This window comes from Pinus tabuliformis, chromosome X (genome assembly GCF_031772625.1).
Source record: "Pinus tabuliformis cultivar Carrire ecotype Pingquan chromosome X, CPIR1, whole genome shotgun sequence".
In the NCBI taxonomy this organism is placed as follows: Eukaryota; Viridiplantae; Streptophyta; class Pinopsida; order Pinales; family Pinaceae; genus Pinus; species Pinus tabuliformis.
The window spans coordinates 1302594558-1302621204 of record NC_142308.1 but is presented as its reverse complement, the minus strand read 5'-3'; the positions used below and the strand labels follow the sequence as shown (position 1 = coordinate 1302621204).

General features: G+C 37.4%; 1 protein-coding gene across 1 annotated transcript; it reads left to right on the top strand.

Annotated features, from left to right (window-relative positions):
* The first annotated feature begins 710 nt into the window (after positions 1-710).
* Positions 711-4091, top strand: LOC149144822 (uncharacterized). Its single transcript, XM_089452279.1, has one exon. The coding sequence runs from the start codon at positions 711-713 to the stop codon at positions 4089-4091; it is 3381 nt and encodes a 1126-aa protein (XP_089308405.1).
* The last annotated feature ends 22556 nt before the right edge of the window (positions 4092-26647 follow it).

Genomic DNA, 26647 nt, shown 5'->3' with positions numbered 1-26647 from the left:
GGAGATTATTCTCCCTAGCGCATTTGGATATTATTTATCTGCAAGAGACTCTTTGTTCTGCTGACACTCTTATACCTGTATTCAAATCCTGGCTACCCAACTGGACCTTCTTGGCCTTAGATGCCTCCGGGAGATCTGGCGGATTGGCTATAGGAATCAACAATAAAACTCTGAGGCTGAAGAATACCTGGGGCGGTCGAGGGTATATTGGCATAGATGCATACGTTAGTTCCATGGAATTGGACCTTCGCCTCATCAATGTATATGGCCCATGCACGGATAGGTTAACCTTCTGGAGCTCCCTTCTGGGATCTGCCCTACTACGTGAAGATAATATCATTATGGGAGGAGACCTTAACTTCACCATGGGTTTCTGTGAATCATGGGGACATGCTGCCAGGGTGGACCCCTTTTCGGAAGTGATATCTACTCTCCTGGAAGATCACCACTGGATAGACACTCCTATGGCAAAACTTCAACACACCTGGTCAAACAATCGATGTGGTGAACAAAGCTTAGCCAGGAGACTCGACAGATTCCTGATTAAAGAACCCCTTCACAATAGAATTGCTCACATCAGACAATGGATTGGATCTGGGGGCATCTCGGATCATCGTCCAATCTAACTGGAGTTCTCCGACACCCACCACAAAATTAAGAGCCCTTTCAAGTTTAACTCCTCTTGGTTGCAAGACCCATCCTTCACCTAGATGGTCACTGAGTATTGGCAGAACAACCCCATCAGAGACGGTGAAAACCTCATTGAAGGCTTCACCAGGAAATTATCGGAGCTCAAAAGGATCTCTAAGCTCTGGGCCCATCAGAAGCGACTTCGTGATGATCAAACTTTGAGCGAGGCAGAAAGGATCATCACAACACATGAGGAAGATGAAGGAGGCATTTTCCCGAATCAGGAAAGCAAGGATCTATACACTTCACTCATTGCCAAACGGACCCAGATCCTGAAAGAAAGAGAAGAAAGTTGGAGGCTGAGAAGCAGAGCCATATGGATCACAGCTGGGGATGACAACACCAAATTCTACCACAATTTTGCAAACAGTAGGAAGGCCATCAACACTATATGGGAATTAAAGGATGATCAGGAACATACCGTCACATCTCAGAGGCACCTGGCAAAGCTAGCAACTGATCATTTCAAAAACATCTACAAGGCACCCAGGGAGGCCAACATACTCGAAATCATGAGGGTGGCTGAGAAATTCCCCAGATTCGTTTCTCAAGAGGACCAAGATGACCTCACACAGGAAGTGACCATGGAGGAACTAGAAGCGACCATTAAATGGTTTAAAAAGGACAAGAGCCCTGGTCCGGATGGTTGGACCATTGAGTTCTATATCGCTTTTTTTGACATACTGGCAAACGATCTCCTGAAAGTCATCGAACTTTGCAGGCAAGAAGGTAGAATCTCCTCGGCCCTAAAATCTACTTTCATCGCCCTCATCCCTAAAGCCGACCACCCTGCATCCTTCAATGACTTCAGACCCATATCCCTCTGCAATTGTCTATACAAAATTGTTGCAAAAATCATTGCCAACCGTCTGAAGCCAATATTATCTCGCCACATATCATCTGAACAATTCGCTTTCCTAAACCACCGACAGATCCATGAAGCCATAGCTACTGCTCAGGAACTCCTTCATACCCTCCACACAAAAAAGCAAAAAGGGATGATATTGAAAGTAGACCTATCCAAAGCATTTGATAGAGTCAACTGGCTCTACATCAGATTGCTTCTGACTCACCTCGGCTTTCCTTACCTCTTCACAAAATGGGTCATGAGCTGTATTACGGATGTGCCTTATAGTGTTCTCCTCAACGGGGAAGCCACTCCTTTCTTCACATCGGAAAGAGGGCTCAGGCAGGGATGCCCTCTCTCCCCTCTCCTCTTCCTTCTAGTCATGGAAGGGCTAAGCAGGCTTATCATTACCTCCAAGGATAGGAATCAGCTGACTGGTATCAAGATATCTGGGAATTTTTTCCTCTCACATTTACTGTTCGTGGATGATATTCTCATATTCCTAAATGGAGGTATAGGAGATGTCACCGCCCTCCACAATAACTTCCTCCTGTTTCAGCAAGCTACGGGGATGATGGTAAATGATAGTAAATCCACTATCACTACGGTTGGATGCTCTAGACATGAAGTTGCTTATGCTACACAACGCTTCCCCTTTACCTCATCTACCCTTGCTGACGGTATCAAATATCTGGGGTACAGACTAAAACCTCTTGGCTACAAGATTGCGGACTGGACTTGGTTGATAGCTAAGGTGGAAAAACGACTTCAGATATGGTACCACAAATTCCTCTCTCGAGCGGGTCGGCTTATTCTCATTAAGGCAGTCATTGAAGCTACGCCAGTCTACTGGATGACCCTCGCTTGGATACCGCGTGGAGTACTCAACAGAATTCAGAGTATATGCTCTAGATTCCTATGGAAAGGACAGCACACTGGGAAAATTTTTGCATGGGTGAAATGGGACACCATTGCTAAGCCAAAACGTTGGGGAGGCTGGGGCATCAAAAGACTTGATCTATTTGCAAATGCTCTTGCAGCAAAACTTGGTTGGCAGCTACTGACCTCCGACAGCTTATGGTCCCGGGTCGCCCAAGCAAAGTACATCAGTCCTGCACATATTATGGATTGGTTCCGACAGCCACAAGAACCTGGGCATAACATATCCAACATTTGGAAGGCAGTACTGTGCTCCCTTCCACTTCTGAGGGAGGGTATAACCTGGCGAATCAAGAGTGGGCATAGCGTTAGAATTGGGAAGGACCCATGGGTCGGGTGTGGCAACTTACACAGACTTTCGGAGGGCCTCATCAATCATTTACACAGCAGAGGCATCACACACATCAATCATATTGGTGATGGTGAAAACTCAAATTTCCTTCAACAGGCCTGGCTTACATCTGAGACTCTGGGTATACCTGAACAATGGCAGGACGAATGGGGCAACTTCACCGACGCTCTCACCCAGGCTCACATCAGATTGATAGATGGACCGGATGAGCTCATATGGGCCATAGCAAAACATGGAATATACTCTCCCAAAATGGGATACCTGAAATTAATGGAGCCGCATATGCCCCCGAATATCCTCCCTCTCTGGAAAAATCTTTGGAAGCTAAAAGCTGCTCCCCGCTGCCGATTATTGATGTGGAACATCATATTTGATAAGGTTCCCACCGGGAAAAATCTCTTAAAAAGATCCTTCCACGGGCCTTACAGATGTCACCTGTGCCGCAATGACGAGGAGAGCACGGATCACCTCTTCTTACATTGTTCAGTCACAAGAGATTTTTGGCACAGGATAACATCACAGTTTTCCTCCCTTACTGAGTGGCATGGTGAGAACATTCAGGAGGCTTGGGACCATTGGAATCGTGAACACACAGGGAAGACTATTAACATGCCGCTCTTGGTTTGCCGAGCTATTTGGATAGCTCGTAATCATATCATCTTTAAAAATAAAGAACCCCACTGGCCTACCATCCTGAATCATACTATTGCAGACTATAATCTTATACCTGAAACAGTCTCCAACCCCTCTCCCCGCTCCATTAATCCCATTGCTATAGATAAATCAAAGCCCTGGGCTTTCTTCGATGGATCCGCACAGGATGCGGGCTGTGGTGGAGGAGCTGTTTTACACATCAATGAATCACACTGCTACAGGATCCAGATCAAACTTGAAAATGGCACAAACAACTTCGCCGAACTTTGCACAGCAAAACACATCATACATTTTGCTCACCAAAAACACTGCAGACACCTACAATTGTTTGGAGACTCTCAGATCGTTTGCAATTGGCTAAATTCTGCATCTCATTGTCATGCATATTCTTTGAGGCACATACTGGATGAAGCTAAAAGACTGACAACATCTTTTGAATCTTTTGTCTGTCGTCATATATACAGGGAACAGAACACAGAAGCAGACCAACTTTCCAAAGAAGAGGCGCACAGTCAATTAGATCAATGGCTGATCCAGGAGAAGATTGATGGAACCTTCCATCAATACTATCACAGGCCTTTTGTGGACCTCAATAGAACGGGTCATTGACCCGCCAAAAACAATCACAGCCTTTTTTGTCAAATTTTGTTACATGGACTTATATGTACATTTCTAGTTTTTTGTAACGGCCTATACCAGTGCTCTTAGAGCAGAGCAGTATTTTTGAAAAAACTGTGGGTATCATAGACAGCTAACTATATGACTCCCTGCGTGGAGATCCAGATCTTTCAGCTTATTTTGTTTATACAGACAGGTCATTGGCCTCATATGAATATGCGAATGTATCTACAAAATGTAATTTCCTAATATTAATAGAAATTACGACTTTTTCCTTAAGGGAAAAAAAATAAGTCTGTCTTTCATGTGTTAAATTAATTGTTTTGATTTACTTAATATATATTATATAAAAAGGAATTTTTGGTATATTCTAATAATATATATATTCTATATGGGTAATAAGGATGAATTTTATGTATTTCATAAAAGCGTTGTTTATTGATGTCACAAATTCACATGACATTTCTTGTTGAAATTTGGTAATTTGTTTTTTCAAAAAATTGGATGGAGTGTTTGAATCATTTTTTTGATGGTGGAAATGGATACAACACCATCAAGAACCCATGGGCAAATCCTGAAGTTTGACAATTTCAAAAATGGGGAGGGCGAGGTCCCCTAAAGAAGCTATATTAGGCCCGATAATCAATATGACAATTGTAACCCATATTTTCAAAAAAAATGTCAGTTTATCATAATCTTGCAAAATTTCCATTATTTTATGAGTTAATTTGTGAGTTTTTTAGATTACGGTTTTTATGAAAATTATTTAACCAATATCAATATCAATTTCTAAATATATATATATATATAATGTAAAGATTAAAGTGACAAATTCCCTACCTTTATATATTTACATGATTCCAGAAAAGTTGTCATTTAATAAAGCTCACCCTATATCGAACAAAACAATCCCTCTATATATATATATATATATATAATGTAAAGACTAAAATGGCAATTTCCCTACCTTTATATATTCAAAGGATTCGAGAAAAGTTGTCATTTAATAAAGCTAAGTGTCGTGTAAGTGCAAGCAACCTTGATTTCATTGAGACGTGAATTTTAATAGAATTTTGGAATAATTTCACGAAATTATTGATGTTCGTATTTGGATTTTTCATGTTCGGGCTGTGATATGTGACTCTCATCAAATAAGTTGGCTCCAGAATGAAATTTGGAGAATTTTGTATTTAATCAATTTTGTTAACTAATGATATATAGAATATAGTACAATATTAATGTTATATTTTTTCTTTTTTTAGCTTAATATAGAAGAGATATTGTAAGGTTATGTTATATTATATTGTGTTATGTAAACATTTTGAGTGGGTCAAATTGTATAAAAAACACTCAATTATATATATATATATATATATATATATATAATAATTAATTTCTTGATTTGAAAACATATTTTTGAGTGTGAAAATCGAGGAAAAATTTGCACCTTGAGAAAATTGACTCCTCTTGGCACTTTATAGATGCAAACTTAAGATGGATCCAAACTAATATTTATTCAATTGAAAAGAGATAAAAAATAAAAATATATGAATACTTCATATGTGGGCCTCATTCATTAATGAATATTTATTCATTATTATCTCTACAATTATCACCTTAAATATGCCCTTAAACACTCTCAATTAGGATTGGTTCTTTTATAGTAATAGGTGCCTTATTTATCTTGGATGCAAATAATAGCATGTTAAGAAAACAATATAATTTTGATGTACTTATAGATCTTGTTTTTTTGTTGAATTTATAATAATCTCCATGTCTGATAATGTTTTTCACTTTGTAAGGTCATCCAAGGTCATGTTCACCAAGTTACCTATATTTTAGTATTTGTTACTAGATATTTTGGAATATTCAAACAACTTGGGAGCTAATACAAGTAATTTTCTTGTATGGAAAATTTGACTAGCTGCCTTGCCTGTCTTTGGGATTCCATTTTGATCATGTTCTATCATTTTTTTTTTGTAAATGACAGTTATGTATTAATAAAAATTCAAATATCAAATATACATTGTCTTCAAGATATCTCTTTGAGGATTTTCATTTCCTCATAATACATCTTAAAATTGAACTGGGATAAAGAGACCCATACAAAGCTAAACCGAGAAGTCCATACAAAGATAATAACTAAAACCAACATTCACCCCATAGGCACGTAATAGAACAAGCACACATACCTAATAAAAAAAATATCACACATAAAAAATTCAAGACATATGTGATCAAAACATTACATCCATGATCATCACTTAACTAGCCAAAGGCTAAGATCATCATCAAACAGATTAGGAACCTATTGACCGAACAAGAGACTAACCAAATATTTTCCAAACTACGCACCCAAACATCAAAAGCTCTATAGATTCTCATAAGAGGAAATTGTGGCTGACACTCTCACACTTGAACCCAAAGGATCCAAGACATCGCCATTGTCAGACTCACATGCAATGTGACCCTTCATGTGTGCTAGGTGGGAATCAATCATGTCCAGAAATAACCTCTAATATTTCAACATTTATTTGATGTCTTCTGGGGTGGAGAAGACATTGTACCTCTCCATTTTAGTTTCCTTAAGAACCAGAGCCATCAAAGTTTTCATTTGCAAGTGCAGAGCAATTGAATTCAAGTATTGCTTCTTTCTACCCCTAGTGTGGTTAGGGTCAGGAACCCATGTTGACATGTCCTCTTAGAGTTCCAAATTAGAATGGGATTGATACTAAATCCCTCCTTGAGTCTCCAAATTCAATATTTCCTTTCTCATCTTCGGCGGCACAACATTGAAGTAGTTCGCATCATAATCATGGGAAAAAACTATTTCCTTTCTCTTCCCCTATGAGGTGTTCCACCTCCCCCCCTTGTATGCAGCACATTATTTGCCTATGAGGCATTTTTTATATGTTCAGGGTGCACCTAGAGCATCCACTAAATATCACATGACCTCCAATGTAACAAGAGAGGAAACTAGACAAACCCACTTCAATACTAGGCTATAAACTAATTATGTCATCCCATAACTCCATACATATATGTGAGTCTCAACTATGTTGGGTGAAGAAACAATAGAGGACACAACACTCTTGAGAGATGTCCCACTCCCAAAAACCATGAGACAATGAGATATATTTAGATAAAACATAAGAGACTTGACGATGGACAAAATGGAAACACGATAGCCAATTACTAGGACCTCTAACACAATACTAATATAATTCACACACAAACACCCTATATTTTTCATTAAAAATACCACCTCTTACTCCAAAACACCTAGAAGGCATGGACCTTGAAAACAATTACACCAGGTGACTACCAAGGTCCTTCTACCTCTTCTAGATACTAGGGATTGAAATTCAACAGACAGACATAATAACCCTAGCGGAATAGACCTGACCAATAAGCTATTAAAAGACAATCTAGCCACAGTAGAAAGGAAATTGACCTATCATGTTGTATAATATTAGTTTACTTTTTTGTAATCAATTTCCAGGCATACTATTAAATTTTTACCAGAAACCATTATATTAAATATTTGTATTCTTTACCTTAAAAGACGATGTGGAGTATGATATAAAATTAGAAGGATTTTTAGTGTTAAACATAAAATTTGATATAATTTTTTTCTTTATTGAGGTTAAAGAAAAATTACTTCTTTTATGAGTTTGTGGAAAACGTTTACTATTATATAGGAATATGGAATTTTAGGTTTAAATAATATTCATACTTAAAAGGTTTTGTTTTAAAATGATATGTAGAATTAGAGAAAGAAACCAATATAATTTAAGGTAGTAATCAAATATACATAAATCTTTTGAGTATGGAGAAATGAATTTTATCATTTAAAGAGTCTTTTTACAATTTATTTTCTATCTAGAACATTATGCCAAGATGCCTTGGGAATTTCATACTTCAGCGTTTTACTTCCCAAGTCAATGACTTTTCTTTCTGCTGTCATCCAATATTTAGCAGGGATTACTTTTGTATTTAGAATATTTACGTCTGCTCCAGAATCAATAAGAGCAGTCAAATTGAACATCTGTCCCTATATGCAAATATTTATTTGTACATGATGTTGCTGGTATTCGATGGTGATTATCCTCATTTCTTGGAAACTTGAAGTAATATCTTTTCTTCCTTCATAAATCTATACATTTGGCTTGTAAAATTCTTCTGTATCATATTCTTTTATAGAATCTGCTTCATCATTGGATTTACCTTTTCCTAATCTCACGATATAATATTTAAGAATAGAAATTTCATATTTGAGATTGTGAATTTCATGACTTACCTCCCACAAAGTAAGCGTGTGAACCTTATCCTGTTGTTGATGCCTTTGGAATGATTTTGCATTCTTTCATAAGAGGCATCAATGAAGAGTGACTTCTTTGAAGAACTTCTGCTGGAAGATTTCATTTGGTCCATGAAGGCTTCCATAAGGCGATTCTTCATTTCTCCTTCTTCCATAGCTCTTATTTGGGACAAGATTTTTATCTCATCTTCTTCTGTTTGTGCCATAAGAATTTTCTCTTTGTATTTATGTGGCTGTATATCTTCATCAAAAGATTCATTAGATATTTCAGATTCAGAAGAGAAAATACATTTACGATTTTTAGAATCTGAACAATCACAAGAATTTGCATGAAAATTTAATTCTTCAACTTCTTCTTCTGAAGTATATACAAAACTAGAATTAGAACTTTCGCCGGATGAGTCAAGCAACTGTTGCTGCTGAATCTGGGGGTGTTCTTTGATCACCATATTGGGGCAATGATCAGTTTTATGATTTCTAGACCCACATCTCATGCAAAGATACTAAGCCCCTGTTTTTGGAGTTTTTAATTTTTGATTTTGAGGCTGAAATTTCTTGCCTTGATTTCTTTTTGATTCTTCACCTACCAGACAGTTATTTGCAGTATGTCCATTTTTGCCACACAACCAACAAGTTAATTTATTCCATTTTTCTTGCTTGGCACTATGCAGGTGAATGTCAGATGGTTTATCATAATGTGTCTTAGGGACATATTTGTAATATCCCTTCCTTTTATGCTGTTGAAAAGATCGACCTTTCTTCTTAAAGTCTTTTTTGGTTGATTCTTTCTTGGCTCGTTTCTTGAATTTTCTCCTTTTTACTAATGAATCATCAAGAGATAACACATACTTTCTGCACAATGATTTGTTGTAGGGGAACCCAGACAACTTTTCTAGAGACTTATTAACTTTTGAGCTTGTGCAGAGGCCAACCAGAGGTTTAGTCATAATTGAATATATTTGTCCCCATGTGTAAGACTCAAAAGGCATTTGAAAAAATTCTTGTAGTCTGAGATAGTCAACAAACTTGGAAGGAAGTGCTGCAAGATAGACTTGCTTCCATAACAAATTATTTGAGTCTTTGACTTCATAGATTCTCTGCATCTAATCTCGATGGAAGTCTTCATATTGGGATATTTTATTGCACTTGAGATTCATTAAAATAATCTCATGTTTATCGGCTATTTCTGCCTCAGAACCACACCAGTGCTCCACGATCATGGAAGTCAAGGCTCCAATCATGTTGTTCTGTACTGTTCCATCTAAATTATGAAGTATATTTCCTTGCTCGTCTTTGAGCAGCTGTTCTTCCATATGTTTAATTAAAGCAGGAAAGGATTCTCTTTCCCACCATTTTGATAGTGTGCCTGTGAAGCACTGGATGATTGTTTTGTAGGCTTCTACCTCAGTTTTTCCTCTTAGACACATAAGTTTATATTCTATAAACATCATGTCTACCATTTGTCTTATCTAGCCGACACTGAGGTTATCTATGGTCCATTCCCTATGAGAATTAGGGAAGAAAGTGTGGGTTTCAGGCAATTTGCCTTTTCCTTTGATATCAGGTGCTGAATACCTGCTATATTGACTTTCCAAAGGCTCATATATAGGCATGAATTCTGGCTCTTTTTCCTCTTCCTTAAATAGACTTGCTATAGAAATATGTTCACTTGAAATCTCAACTTTTTTTGGTTCTTGGAATGCAATTTCTTTGGGGAATAGAAAAGGAAACCTGTCGACTGGCTTGACAGGATCCTGAATACAGACACTTGCTTTATGTGAAAAAGAAGAAGGAACTGGTTTTTTCTATTTTGGATATAGATAATTGATTCATCTTCTGTACCAGTTCATTTATTTGTCCAGATGTAGAACCTATATGTTTTAGCATTTTGTCTTCAACATTTTCTAGCTTCATTAGAGATTCTCTAACATATCCTCTAATTACTGAAGTAGACTTTTGAACATTATTCAAGGAATTATTTACAAAATTTAAAGAAACTTGGATCGTATCAAATTGTTCTTTGACCTCTTTGGATTTGGCCATGTTAATTTCAAGACCCTTCACAGCTGTGTTTGTCCAATTCAATTGTTCAGAAGTTTTATGTATTCTGCCATCAATACCAGATGCACTGTCATCCTTTAATACTAATGGTATTGCTTTGGCAGAATTTTGTCCTTCTCCAAGCACTATGCCTTTGTATGGAGGAAAAGTTGTAGGTGTTTCAACTTTAAGGCCATCTAGTGCTACCCAAGAATTTTGAGATGAAGTGGATGCATTAGTCATTAAAATCATTTGTTGCTTTCTCCTTTCTAACCAGACATAGAATGAGATCCATGTGTTAGTACAATCCATATGTTTTTTCCATTCTTCAAACAATTTTATTTTCTTAGACAAAGAATGACTGAAACTAAATTCTTCTGCTTTAGGATTTGTAAAAAGATCCCAATTCAACATGGTTTTCATCCATTTGGCAGGGACTTTATTTTTCAAACATCCATCTATTAAATTGAAGAATTTATGCATCTCCATGACTGCTGGTTTTTTGTAGTCTTCTTGAACAGAACCAAATCAACAATCTGGTATAAGGCCATTAGCTTGCTCAAGATAACCAAGACCATATCTTGGTTTAGCTGGTCTCATTACTGAAAACATTTGAGTTAATCTCAGATCTTCATTTTCCAAAATAGGAATTTCATGCATCATCAAAACATGCTCTTACTCATGAGGAAATGGAAGCACTTAGGATTAGGACATGGATTGACAGAAGTTGTAGGTGGGGCTTCACAAGTCCTAGGATGATGATCCTCATGGATTACCAAATCTGCAGGCTGGCTTAAAATAACAGGATACTGACACTCTAGGCATTTAACTTCTAGGGAAGAAAAATTTACCATCTGGGCTAATTCAAACAATGAAATATGTTTGCAAGTATTTACAAGAGAACTTGTGCAAACAGTGTCAACAAGTTCATGATTTTTGTATAATGGTGAACTCTTGCACATTTGATCTATCCTCTTTCTGTCTATAGCAGATATATGGGGAAAAGATAAGACGATAGAGGAGGACTCTTCTCTGATATCTGCAAAAGTAATTTTCTTGACTAATGGAAGCCTAGGGTTTGAATCCACCCAGTGTTCAGGGAATGTCAAATATTCCCACCTGATTGTTTGATGTTCTATTTTTTGATTTCTAGAGTCTGTTAACACCACAACACTAGCTTTAGAATATTTACTGGGGGCATGCATAACAATAGGATACAGGGTATTTGTGTGCCTGAAGCAACATCTGGTTTGGATTGCTATATTATGTCTTTTCTTATTCATATCAAATCCAGTTGTTTGTATTTGGAGCTGGAGAATGCTCTGAATAGTTTCATCAAAGACATAAACTAAAAAATTTGGATAACAATCAAAATAAACTGGACCATTTGAAAGAGGTGCAACTATCCCTCCTATTAATGAATCTATATATTTGTTATGTTTAAGATCTTGAACAGTAGCTAACACAAAAGTATTCAAACCCTGATGTGTTAATGCATGTATTCCAATTCTGATACAACCCAAATGAAGGTACTGGGTTTTTAGATGCTTAGCCTCAGCCTGTAATTGTTTGGGGTTAAGTAAAGGAATAGATTGTACACAGTCAGAATTTTCCTGAATCTGACTGATAGATTCCTTTATACTTATCCTAGTAGTGGAAATTAAATGGACGGTAGATAGATCTGCATAGTCTTCTGAAGCATTAATTGAAGGTAGCTGCCATCTAGCATAGGGTTGGATTTATTCATATTCAAGTTTAGTAGAATTTAAAACCTTACTAGATGTAATAGCGAACATATCCCAAAGAGTATTTTTAGAGGATTCTTGCTCTTCGATATCATGATATGAAACAGACTTTCTAATTGGATCCATTTTATATAGAGTGATGGAAAAGATGAGTACTGACCCAGTGAACCAGACGATACTGGCTCTGATACCAACTTTTAGCAAGGGATTTCACAAACCTTGCTATAGTGCTGCTACAGTGCCGCACGCTCCACGCGCTATGCTACTGTTGCTCTCTACTGCCTTGGCCTTGATGTGTCTCTTCATTTGTCTTCACTAATCGACCTCTGGTGAACTTAGTGCAAACCTACTCGGATCTTTCATGCTCTGTGACCTTACACATGACTTCCTCGCCTTCTAACGGTCTGGCATCCCTTTGAACCTTTGGCGAACCCCTAATGATCTTCGAGTGAAGATTATGAGATGAGACAACCACTACACAGCAGCACAAATTAAAGCACACAGTACTCGGATGTAGAAAATGAAATAACACTCTTTTATTGAATTCTCAGATATTGATTACACTTGATTTATAGTTTGTTCATACCAGAGATGGACTGTGTTCACATTTACCAGACTGTTGCTACTTAATACTAAGATAGCTTACTGGAGGCTACCTGGCGATTACACAGACTCTGTATTTGAGAATATACTCAAAACGCACATATAGACAGACACACTAACGATCTGCCCACTTTAGGTTCTCACCAGTGCTCTCACACTGATGCACAGGCTTCTCAAATCACCTAAAGACTTGAGTTATTCTCGTGATGCAAGCAAATTAGACTTAATGTACGCAGTTGTAGAGTAGGAGAGGCTCTCGACTCTTAACTTCAAAAGACCTAATAACTCTAACTCTTTATGCCCCGAATGAGCCTGACTCTCTTCATTTTATAGGAAGAAGAGGGGACAAAAATCTGACCATCGGACCAACAAGTTGAGTACGAAAGATTCTATCAATCATGGAGATGTGGTTCAATATCCACCAAAAGTCGGAGAAGTGCTCCGAGTCTCGTGACTAAAGAATCTTTTTCCTATTACAAGATCACAATCAATCCTATGAAAAGCATATTATCTACAATGTGGATGCCTTTTAACTAGTTAAGGCCCACAAGGAAACTGGCCATGAATAGTCCTCATGACTGCACAACATAATTACACAGTGGAGTTTTCTGGATAAACCCATGGAAACCTTTTTATGAAGGACTAGCACTGTAGGATGATTCACCAAGAGCTGTGATTCCCGGGAACCTATTTCTGGGATAAATGAGGCCATCCCATGCCTTTGTATAGATCCGCCAAACTATCATAGGTTTATTTAGCACATATTGATGCTTTATTTTAGTCATGACTAGCCATTCGTCATGCCTAGCCATAAATTGTTGTAGTATATGGTGATCTGGATAATTCAACAAATCACTTACTGTGGTACAAGGAATATGAAAACATTCAACGACATTTATATGGAAGCATTTGTCGCATGACATCTGAAAATAACTTTCATAAAAGATTGGATCTATAGCAGTGCAATTTTCTCCAAAATCTTTCCACTAGTCACCTAACCATCCTGAAAATTGATTTCTTTGCATGGTCCTAATTGATCCAAATTTTAAGTAAATGGTTGGTTTGGATGGTTAGGTATCAAAATAAAGATAGGTTGAGGGAGGATCCTTTCATAACAATCCCAAAATGTTGTTATCTTCCCATATTTAAGTTTTACACTTTATGGGAAATTGAGGTGTTTTATTTATCTCAAATAACTTATTTAGAACAATACAATTGTATGGAGATAGAGACGACCATTTACACATAGCTTAGGGATTTTGGGTAATGAAGCATCATCTATTCATGTAAAAATAAAGGACACAAAAGATGAATTGATTTGGTTTAGAAAATTTAAGAAGAGGATGTATTCTCCAAGATTGGGATATAAAGTTCTCAACCAATAAGAGGGAATACATGAGTTGAAGTCATGGTTCACATAAATGTAGAAGTTCAATTATTGTTCAAAAGTGAGAGTTTGTATATCATTATGGGAAAAGTCTATATCAAGAACTTCATGTTTTAAAGGAGTTATGTAGGCCTAAGAGATTCCACTTCTGTAAGCTTGTTGATGGATAACTTAGTCATATGTTCATTTTTTGGTTTAGAAATTTTACGAAAAGGATGTATTTTCCAAAATTGTGATATAACGTTTTCATGCCAGAAGAGGGAATATGATCCAAGTGGATATTGGTGGCCACCCTCCAATTCCAAATAGACCCCCAATACTATTTCCTTTCAGTTTCCTAATTTCTAGCACAATTTTCTATTTTTGGCATTTCTTTCAGGTCTTGAACTTTCGAAGCCATTTTGAGGCCCTAAACAACATTATTTTTGAAAATGAGTAGACCCATAACACACTGCAAGGGAATGGATTGAAAAATTGTTTTCCTCATATAGATGTTTCTAATGAGGTATCATACACACAAAATGAATATTGTAGGCCAAATTTATGACCCCGGGAAGTTGATGTTCCAACTAACCCTAATGAAGCCCACAAAATTTAGGTGCTTCATCTCCTAGAGCGAAGTTTTTGGATGTTTAGGGTTTGCCATTGTTTCTTGATGTTAAAAAGGCATGTGAGCCTCATTGTAACATAGTTCAGAAGGCACGTAGATGTCACATCTCTTCTCAAAGATAAGCTCTCATCACCTGAGCTAGTTGATTTCTCTTATGTATGTAAACAATTTCCAACACTTGCTATTTATTAATTGAATTTTTGTTTCATTGTATCTTTGTGTTCTCATTTAAATATGTATTTCATTTTGTTCTTGCATAAATCTAGATCAGAGGTATTAGAGTGATCTTCTCTTTCTCCTTTTTTGTGCATGTCCTCAATGAGGTCAGGGTATAATGAGTTGGGACTTGCACTGGTTGAACCCTTGCAATACGCGCCTCTCCGAACCCGACAACCTCCCATGGAGGAAGAAAAGAAAAACGAGGGAGTGTGAGATCCTTTCAAAATGTTTCTCAAAGAGGCTCTCAAATATCAAAGGAATGAGATGATGAATAACTTTTCTTAGATCCTTTGGCAGGTATCAGCGTGCGAAGCATCTTCATCCAACAATGACTTCAGAGGAATTGCCCCCTTTAAGGTACAAGTTAACTTTGACATTCCTATATTTGAAGGTTAGGTAGACATAGATTCCCTATATGGATGGTTAAATTTGCTGGAAGGATATTTTTCAGTCTATAATTTATCCAATAGGAAAAAGATTACTTTTACACTCCTCAAAGTCACCCCCCACATAAAGGACTGGTGGGAAACTTACTGTGAGCAGAGGGACGAGGAGGAACCCTCACTATTTTGTCTTCCATAATTTAGCATTTTTATTTATATCATATGTACATGATGTATCATTTTGACTTATGTCGATTGTTGGAAATGTATCATTTCCACATGTTATTGATCTGCTAGTATATATGAATTTCACTCTTTTAAGTTATATATGATGATGATATTATCACTATTGACTCGTCATTTTTTATATATTGAAAGTGGTTGATTATTTGGATGCATATTTATTACGTATGATGGTTTTGATTTACTCCTCATGATGGATGTTTTCAAATTCACTTAAATTATATGTATTTGATGCACTTTTTAAATTATAGATGATGATCATGTTACAATAATTATCTTGTTAGTTTATTTATATTGGATGTTGTAGATTCTATTTTGATGGAGATTTAATAAGTATAATGATGTTTTTAATTTGTATGGATGTATAGGGAGGTAGGAGTGGGAGGGGTTGCTTCTCACCTTGACGAAGTGAGGGAGATCAAATATGCATGGGGGATAGGGGTGATGACCAACAACTAGTAAAAGTATATGGTGTTATGGCAAGGACTAGAACTCACAATAGAAAATGGATTACAACAACTAAAAGTCTTTGGCAACACTAAAATCGTCATGCAACAAGCTATAAAGTGTCGCACAACATAGGACTTAAGAATTCCATCACTTTTGCATAAAATCAAATTGTCAATGGGTCAATTTGAATCTATTGATTTTTACCACATCAAAAGACACTTGAATGAATCAGAAGATCAAATGGAAAAGATGGGAGTCTCATTAAATCTGGGAGATCTGAAAATAAAAGAGAAATTAAGATCATCATTCAAACCCATACCATAATGATGGAAAGGTACTCAAAAACTAGGCAGCTCCATGGCTTCAATAAGCTCGGGAATAGTGAAAAATTAGTCGAGTCAAGTCAGATTAAATACATTTTAATTATAATAAAGATGAAGTGTCATAGTTTTGTGGAAATTTTTGTTTGCATGGCCACATGGAGAAGCTACGTAAGCCTAAAGATGTCATCTAACAGAGAATACAATGATGATTTGATATTTGTTCAGGTGCAAATGTGATGATTTGATATACTGGTGCAAACATGTTTGTTTTGTGGATGGTTGAAGATAATCCTTAAGAGTTATCATGTTGACCCATTAATGGATCTAATGCAATGTGACTGGACCTGGGAGTAGGCTTGGGATAGGAATTGCACCATTATATATGGAGAACAAGGGCACTCAAGAGGACAAAGTGAAATTTGTTAATTTTCTCACAACATTGATACGGTTAATGAAGGAGTTACAGATGGTAATGGCGTGCACTAAAGGAGAGGAAGGTGGTGAGATCGACCTCCATCTATCCAAGATTGCAGGGGTAGTGGAGTTCCTGATTACATTGACATCTCTCCAAGAAGATATGAAACTAACAGAGACTAGAGCCATAAATGAACTCCTCTCCCATCGGATAGGTCTGTTAGAGCTGAAGCTAGAGCATCTACAGTTGGAAATGGATATGATGCAGTTTAGGGTGGAGAATCTTGGCCGTAAGCTGGAAGGCAATGAGATGATGTGCAACATGGGAAATCTTGTAGTTCATGACTTTGATGACTTTGACAGACTTTGCAGAAGAGTTCCAAGTCCAACACTGATGAATTTGGGGAAAACAACATGAAACAAGCAACAAATGGCTCACTACAACACATGAGGATCAGTGAATATTTAACTTTTAATAGATATATATGCTATGTCGATATGTAGTTTTTAATGGAGTTATCTGGAGAGTATATAGGGGAAAATTTCTTAGTATAATAGTATGTGTTATGAAGAAACTTTTGTATGTAATGGGATGGGAATTTTAGAAACAAGATGGAAATACAATGGCACTTGATGTAAAAATAATTGGCCTTTAAACCAAATGATTTTAATGCCACTCAATACCTATTCCTTAAAAAATAAAATGTATAGATGTTTGTTATAAATATTATAACTATATGTTATGAATTTTTTTGGATGTCTGTTAAAAATTCTTTATAAATGTTATGCTATAAAATATTTCAAATGCATTCATATGACTTACTGTATATTTATGTAACTTATTTAAGAGACGTGATATATTTAACTAATTAAATTGAAATAAAACATAAATTTAACCATATGCAAAACAATAGTCATTTTTGGAATAAAAAAAGAAGCAATAATGGAAGCCAAATTGGAAGCCACACTAGAAGAAAAACGTGAAGCAAAACTAGAAGCCAAACTAGAAGCAATCCCTAACACTAAAACTGGTACTACACATGCGCTATTCCTGATTAAACCTGACACTATTACTGGCGCTATTCTCGGCAATATTCCTGGTGCTATTCCCATCAGTATTCTTGACACTAAACATGGAATTATTTATGGTGTTATTCATGGTAGTGTTCCCAGTGCTTGGAAGGAAAAAAAGAAGAAACAATGGAAGCAAAATTGGAAGCCACACTAGAAGAAAAACGAGAAAAAAAACTAGACGCAAAATGAGAAGTAAAATTGGATGTAAAACTTGAAGCTAAACTAGAAGCAAAACGAGAAGCAAAACTAGATGCCAACTGGAAGCTAAACTTGAAGCAAATCCTAGCGTTATTTCTGGAGCTATTCTTGGATCTATTTATTGACGTCGTTATTTCTGACACTATTTGTAGCGCTATTGACGTTGTTATTTCTAGAGCTATTGTCATTTCCATTTCCAGTGCTATTGTTGTTGCTATCTCCAACATTATTTCTGTCCACATTGTTGGTGCTATTGACAATGTTATTTTCGGCTCTAAATATGATGTTACTTTCGACGCTATAGATGGTGCAATTGTTGGTGCTACTTTTGGCGTTGTGTTTTCCAGTGCTATTCACGACGTTATTTTCGGCGTTAATTAGGGCACTAAATTTGGAACTATGATAAAAATACCTTCTTGCATCCATTTTTGTGCCAAAGGTGTCTAATTTGGGGACTGAAATACACTAAATTTTAGCGTTATTTTAGGCATGATTTTCCTATTATGTTGTTGTGCAGAAATTATTATATTAGGTTCTCATTTTCAAATTTCTAAACATTTCTATGCTTTCCCAATTTATGATTCCTATGGTTATCAAGTTCTCATACCAACTCATGGTCCTGAGCCCTTTTCTCTTCCATAAGTAGATGTCACTAAAATTCAATTGCATTGTCTTGGTTAACTCAAAGATTCTCAAGGGATAGAGCTTGTCTCTCACAATGATATGGAGTCAGTCCTTGTACAACACTTCCTCAGTATAGCAGAGGAATCTTTGGAGGATAGATCCAAGTTCATTGACCAATTCACTCAATATATCCCTCAGCTGGTCACCAGAGTGGACAACCACAATCTTAACAGGTCAGTGTCGAAAGAGGAGGTCAGTGGAGTGATTAATGAAATGCAAAATGGAAATGTCCCAGGCCTGGATGGGTTCAATGTAGACTTCTTCAAATCTTGTTAGGAAACAGTCAAACAAGATATCCTTGAGGTTGTGGAAGACTCAAGAAAATCAAAAAACGTTCTGAAGGCTCTTAATGCTTCCTTCATAGCTCTGATCCCAAAACAGGAAAATGCCATGACTCCGAATGGTTTTAGACCCATAGCCTTATGTAATGTATTGTACAAAATTATTTCCAAAGTGATAGCCAATAGACTCAAGCCCCTTTTACCATCTCTCATCTCGGAGGAGCAAACAGGCTATGTGGAAGGAAGACAAATCCTCGACAACATCATCCAAGCTCATGAGGTGGTACACTCTCTCAAAAGCAATAAACAAGCTGGTATGATTATTCAGTTGGACCTAGTGAAAGCCTATGACAAGTTAATTTGGTATTATATAAGAGCAGTTCTAAAAGCTTATGGCTTCGACCAGAATTGGATAAGATGGGTTATGGCACTTGTCACCATGACCAGTTTCTCCATACTGCTTAATGGAGCTCCATCAAGAACCTTCACACCCTCCAGAGGTCTCAGACAGGGAGATTCGCTCTCACCTTTCCTCTTTGTTCTGATGATGGAAGGGCTAGGCAAAGAAATCAAAATGGAAAATGTTGAAGGATGGATTTAGGGTATCAAAATCACCTTGGATGGAGCGGCAAACACTCATCAACAATTTGTGGATGACACTATGTTGCAGGGCATACCCACAGTCAGGGAATCCAAAGAGATCAAACACATCTTAAATGACTTTGCTATGGCAGCAGGCACTGAGGTAAGCCTCAAAAAATCAAAAGTTTTTTTCTTTAACACTAACATTGCTATTCATAGAAATATTACCAGAATTCTTGGGTTTCAAAGGGAACAACTACCTTCCAAGTATCTAGGCATACCCGTTACTGATAAACCTCTAAGAAAGAAAGCGTGGGAGCCAATAATAAACAAACTTTAGGACAAGGTCAGAAAATGGACATGCAGATCACTCAAATTGGCAGAGCACCTAGTGCTCACATAGGCGGTCTTGCAGGCAATTCCCATTTTCATGTTCTCGGCTCTTCCTGCTCCTAAAGGTATTAAGCAACAGATTAGGAGGATATAAAGGGATTTTCTGTGGGGCAGAGGAGAAGAGAAAAATAAGTGGGCTTTAGTTTCCTGGGATAAAATATGCAAGCCCAAAAGCCATGGTGGCTTGGGGTTGCATGACCCTGAAACCCTCAGTAGAGTTGCGGGAGCCAAACTTTGGTGGAGATGGATTAAGGAGTCGACAGCTCCATAGGCTAAGCTTTGGAAAAAAAATGCCAAATATTGGCAGGAGAAGGATCACATTAAAATATCAGGGCAAATCAGGGGCTCCCATATTTGGAACCTTGCCTGGGAAAATATAAGTATTGTTCAGCAATATAGATTCTGGGAAATTCGAGTAGGGAACCTAGCACAATTTTGGGAGGATAACTGGCAACAGGAGCCCAACCTTTACAAGGATTACTTAGTAGCTCTCAAGAATGACATAGATAACAATGGTCTTCTCATGGTCAAAGACTTCTGGGACCAGTATAGGAATAATGGAAAATGGAGGAATTGGAAGGATCTAGGCTATAGTGATGAGAGTCCTCTAAAGGCCCAGGCAAAAGCTCTCACCCAAGCCCTAGAGCATAGAAGGATTCTAGTATCCTCCTTACCTGACCAATTAAGATGGGGAAAGAACACCGAAGGTAACTTTAACCTCAAAGAAGCTAAACAAGAAGTAACAAGATTTAACCATCTGAATCCTGATCAAGTCTGGAAGAAACTATGGCAGAGTCTCCACTGGATGAAAATAAAGTTATTCATCTGGCTAGTGCATCAAAGGAAAATCTTAACTTGGGAGAATCTCCTTAAAAAAGGCTTTATTGGCCCTTCCAAATGTTACCTCTGTGGCTCACAAGAAGAGACGATGAATCACCTTCTCAACCTCTATCCTGTCACATCCAGCGTGTGGGACTGGGTAGCCTCAATCTTTAAACAATCATATAGGGATAGTCTCAACATATCCAATACCTTGAAGAATTGGAGGAACAACTTCTCAGGGAATGAAATTATTAATAAAGCCTGGATTCTGGTTCTAGGCATTGTTATCTAGAATGTTTGGAAAGAGCGCAATAGTCAAATCTTCAAAAACAAAGCAAGCAAGCCACAACACATAATTGAACAAATTTTAAGGCAGCTCAAAGACACAGTAAGAAGCCTGTTGAGGACACTTCCTAAGGATCCTCCCCTGCCCCAAGAGGTGAGTATTATACTTCATTTGGGTCTCCAGTCCATAAGCCCACTGGGCATAATCAAGGGAGTAAGCCAAATAAATGCAGATAGTGATATTTGGCAGCCCCCTCCTTATGGTTTCCTAAAGGTTAATATAGATGGAGCACCTAAAGGAAATCCAGGGTTAGCTGGCTTTGGGGGTGCTATAAGAGATGAATAGGGTCAAATAAAGGAGATCTTCCATGGCCACTTGGGTAAGGCCACTAGTAACATGGCGAAGCTGATGGCACTGGAGCAATGCTTGGAAATCCTGTTGGACTTAAATTCACATAATTTTATCATTGAAACAAACTTGGAATTGATTATTAGAGCGGCCAAGAAAATATGTAATGGCACTTCTCCAGATAAAGTTTCGAAGCATTGGAGGATTTTGCAGGTCTTTTACCATATCCACTCTCACCTACAAACCTTAAAAGCTGTTAGCTTTGTCTATGTGAAAAGGAAAGCTAACAAGTTAGCAGAATGTTTAGCAAACGAAGGAGTCACCAATATGGATAGGGATTCTCGATATGCTTGGGATTTGTTACCACCAGGCAAACTGATGGAGGATTGTCTCTATTATGCGGACAAAGATATGGAGCTATGGTTTCACAGGGAGGATCGAAGTGGTTCAGGAGACAGGCGGGAGGACAGGGAACCCTAAACTGTCTACCATTTTTGGGTATTGACCGCAATCCAAAGATCAGAATTCCATCGAATGTGTGGCGAGAGGATCATCTTTGGAAGTACCACAAGTTTGGTCATCCATAGACCAAAAATTTATGGGGAAATTTGGATGGTGTTTGGGGTTTGGTAGAGAATCTGGGAGGAAGGCACAAGAATCGTCTGATGTTCTTGTTTAAAGGCTATTGCTTGGCGAACGGGCGCGCTACCTATTTCGTGAGGTGATCGATTCCAAAACCACAAGTGGTTTATCGGGTGGGGTCCAAGTGGTATCCAATTTTTCTGAGTAAGGCCCTGATTACACTCTTCGGGCAACATGTAACAGTGAGAGGTGAGAGAATACCACCTTCATCGGGTGGTTATCCCTCGCGCCACTTGTCCACCCGATATCCGTGCAGACCTTTGGATCTGCGTCAAGTGATCAACGGTGTTGGTTGTTTGTGCAAGTTGGTTTAGTGTTTTCGACCCGACAGAGTTTAGAGATCTGGCCTATAGCTTTCGCTAGGTACGTAAGACAGGTTTGTGTGTGGGTTTGTAGTGGCCCATTTTCAGAGCGTGTACATTGATCCTGGCAGGTTGGATCGCACGGTCAGCGACTATTGTTTCCAGCTGGTCTTTGGTGGTAGTCTTGTGGACCCTCGGCGGGTCACTTGTGGCTTTTTGTGGGCCCCAGGTCTATGGAATCATCTTCCAAGGAGTTCAGGGTTTCTTTTGATGCTCGTCAGTACGACTAGAGGGTCCACTGCATGCTTTTGTACAGTGTGTCTGGAGGTTACTCCCTGGTTTTCTTGTTCGGGCTTCTCATGGTTTTGAGTGCATGGTTCGGAACTTTGCTTGCCCAACTGCCTATTGAACTCTCACGGCGTTGGTGAGAATTATTGTAAATTATGTATTATTGGCTTGTTTAATAGAAGGTCCTACTCTTACTTGATAAAAAAAAACACTTGTGAAAAGAGAATTTTTGTTAACAAATCCTGGTTATTTTATAACATTATTTGTAATATTAGTGTAAATAACCATGTAACTGTACTTTCTTCTTGGTTCATTTATAAATTTTATTCAGCTTTTATATATCATCCTTTTCATTGTTTTTAACTATGTTGGAATTTTGAGTGCTCAAACATTCAACACTCATCGGGTGTATTAGTGGGCCAACATGCATGTCAATTTCAATGCCTTAATCTCGAGCATCAAAAGCTTCCAATATTTTAGTTTTATTTGATGCTCATATCATACCAACTTATTCCTTTTTTTTCAAATGAATTTTCAGTTAGCCTTAGCACTTGAGTGCTCACCAATTAATTTTTTCCATCTATCTAATCTATCCCAAAATCTTCTAAAATATTCATTATATTTCCATCTGCATTTATTTAATCCATTTGAAAGCTATGTGGAGAGTATAATTTCAAAACATATTTCTGCTAATGCTCTTTCTTTTGTAGAAAGTACTAATAATTTTTTACAAGCATCAACACTTAGAGATACATTATTTTAACATGCCCTTTTGTTTGTTTCTATTATGCAACCAGCTCACATAATATAAGAAAATATAGAGCAACGACTTAAAAATTCGCCTCTTCGAGGGGGAAACCTCCTTTAAATTACACAAATGAACAATTCTTGGATGACATAAATGAAAAGACCTCCATTCTATATATAGGAGTCTAAGGGGTCACAATATAATCAGAGCCAACATAACAATGATAACTTAAGGGCACAAAAATAATAATAGTGGGCTTCTATGGGGCACAGTAATAACAATAAGGGGCTACAATGACAATAATAATAAGGTAATACACTAGTATTATAGGGACCTAACATGCCCCTCTCCTTCATAAAAGTGTTTTCCTCAACACTTGAGTAGTTATGGATGCTTTTGTATAGAATTCTCATCCTCCCATGTGGAATATTCTGCAGGTAAGTTCTTCCACTTGATGAGATACTCTGAAATTGATTGATTTCGTAGCTATCGAGTTCTTGTTTCTGTGACTGTTTCAAGTTCCAATATGATTTTTCCTTCCTCGTCATGTTCTGGCAATATTGTTTGAACTGCAAGCTTGTCACCTATAACCTTCTTTCATGAAACATGGAAAACTGGGTCCACCCAGGAAGCTGTAGGAAGCTCCAATTTGTATGCCATAGTACCAATATTTTGCAACACCTTGTATGAACCATAATACTTTGGTGATAATTTATTATCCTTCTTAGCTTTCTTGAGGGACATTTGTTTGTATGGTTGTAGCTGTAGAAATACCTAGTCACCTACATCAAAAATTCTTTCACTACGATGTTGATCTGCGTGTTGTTTCATTCTATTCTGCACCAAAGCGAGGTTATCCTTTAATAGTTGGAGAACTTGTTGTTGATTCTCGATGTGATCTTCCACTGCTTGAACCTTAGAATTTTCTCTTAACTATGATGTGATGGATGGTGGATGATATCCATAAAGTGCGATAAATGGGGTCATTTTTGTTGTAGTATGGAAGGAAGTGTTATACCACCATTTAGCCAGAGGCAACCATTTGACCCATTGTGTCTGTTTATCATATACAAAGAAAAGAAGATATCCTTCCAAACATTTGTTCACTATCTCAGTTTTCCCATTAGATTGAGGATGCTAAGATGATCTATGAGCTAACTGAGTACCAAAACAAGAAAATAATTATGTCCAAAAATTTCCAGTGAAAATGGGATCTCTATCGCTTACAATAATCTTTGGGTTTCCATGTAGCTTTTGAATTGTTTCCATAAATGCAATAGAAAATGTATTGGATTTAAAGGGATGAGATAATGCACAAAAGTGTGCATACTTGATAAGTCTATCAACAACCACCATGATGACACTCTTTCCTTTAGACTTAGGTAAACCTGTGATAAAATCCATTGAAACCTCCTCCAAACGTTGACTTGGAATGGATAAAGGTTGTAATAGACCAGGGGTCTTAATTGTTTCAACTTTGTTTTGTTGGAAAACCAAATATTCTGCCACAAACTTTTGAATATAATATTTAAGGTCATCCCAAAAAAATCCTTCTTAACCCTGTGGTAAGTTTTTTAAAATCCTGAGTGCCCTCCTAAGGCAGAGGTAAAATTCCATAAGAATATTTTGTTTGAGTTGGGAATTCTTACTGACGTATAAGCGATCTTTGTACCATAACGAATCATTTTTCTAGCTAAATGTATCAGATGTATTGGGATCTTGTTGTAACTTTTGAATGAGTTCCCACACTTCTTCGTCATTCTTCCATTCATCCCTAGCTTCATTTATGAAATCTGGTTGGATAATAGAAATGGTGCAAATAAATGCTTCCACATCCTCATCCTTTCTTGAGAGTGCATCTGCAACAACATTTTTCTTCCCTTTTTCATAAATGATTTCAAAGTCATAACCCAACATCTTTGTGACCCATTTTTGCTTCTCTTCTGAAGGTAATCTTTGTTCTAAAAAGTATTTAAGACTATCATGATTCATTTTTACCTTGAAGTGTCTTCCCATTAGGTAAGGTTGTCATTTCTTAAGTGCATGTAGTATTTCCAACATTTCCTTCTCATAAATAGCTTTGGGCAAATACTTTCCTTTTATTGGATGACTTTTGAAAGCAACGGGTCTTTCTTCTTGCATTAAAACAACATCAATTCCATTGCATCACATTCCACAATAAAGGTTTTTGTGAAGTCTGGCATAACTAAGACTAGTTCTTGGCACATTACCTATTTAATATGTTCAAAGGCCTTCTTTGCTTCTGGAATCCAAAAAAATGCATCTTTCTTCAATAATGTTGTTAGAGGTGCTGCTATTCTCCCGTAGTTTTTAACAAACTTGTGATAATACCTTATCAACCCAAGAAACCCTCGCAGATTCTTTATGGATGTGGGGATTTTCCATTCGTTAATGGATTTAATTTTGCTAGGGTCTACCTTAACACCTTCATGAGATACAATATGACCTAGATATTCCACCTCTTGTACTCTAAAGAAACATTCGGAGGTTTTTGCGTATAATCATTTCTCCTCCATGTTGGCATTATGACACAGGTTTGGCGCTATGACACAGGTATTGTCCTTGATGGCAACTCACTCAAATGGCAGATCACAATTCAGGCTTTTAGAATGAAGGAAAAAGAGACATACGCAGGTTCCTCTTAACCAAGGCGCATATACACGTGGGATAGATGATCAAAAGGCATGTATACGTATGCACGCATTTTCATGCAAAGAAAAGAGCGTACGTGTGGGAAAACTTATTTTTGGTCCATGGTATTTAGTCCTTGGTATTTGGACCTATGGTTTTGGACCATGGTATCTCGTCTGAAGTGTTGAACCCAGGTATTTGTTCCAAGGTATTGATTCTTTATGGTTTTGGACCATGGTATTGAGTAAGGCCTAAGACTATAAAAAGGGGAAGGAGATCTTTGGGCAAGGGGATTTACTCAAGCATTGAATATCTGATGAAGAGCAAGATCTAGAATACTGGTCATTGGGTAATGGTGGATAGCTGGACCTGAATCAAGGAGGAACCTGAGCGCTAGAAGAAGGATAAGTTCTATTGATGGGTCAAGATCTTAAGGCTTGAATAGTAGTATCTTTGTGTGATTTTGATCTATTCTATTTGGCACATGAATTGATCTATAAATCTGATAA

Bases quoted from the DNA above. Each gene is read 5' to 3' on its own strand.
- LOC149144822 (XM_089452279.1), top strand. From the start codon at position 711: ATGGTCACTGAGTATTGGCAGAACAACCCCATCAGAGACGGTGAAAAC.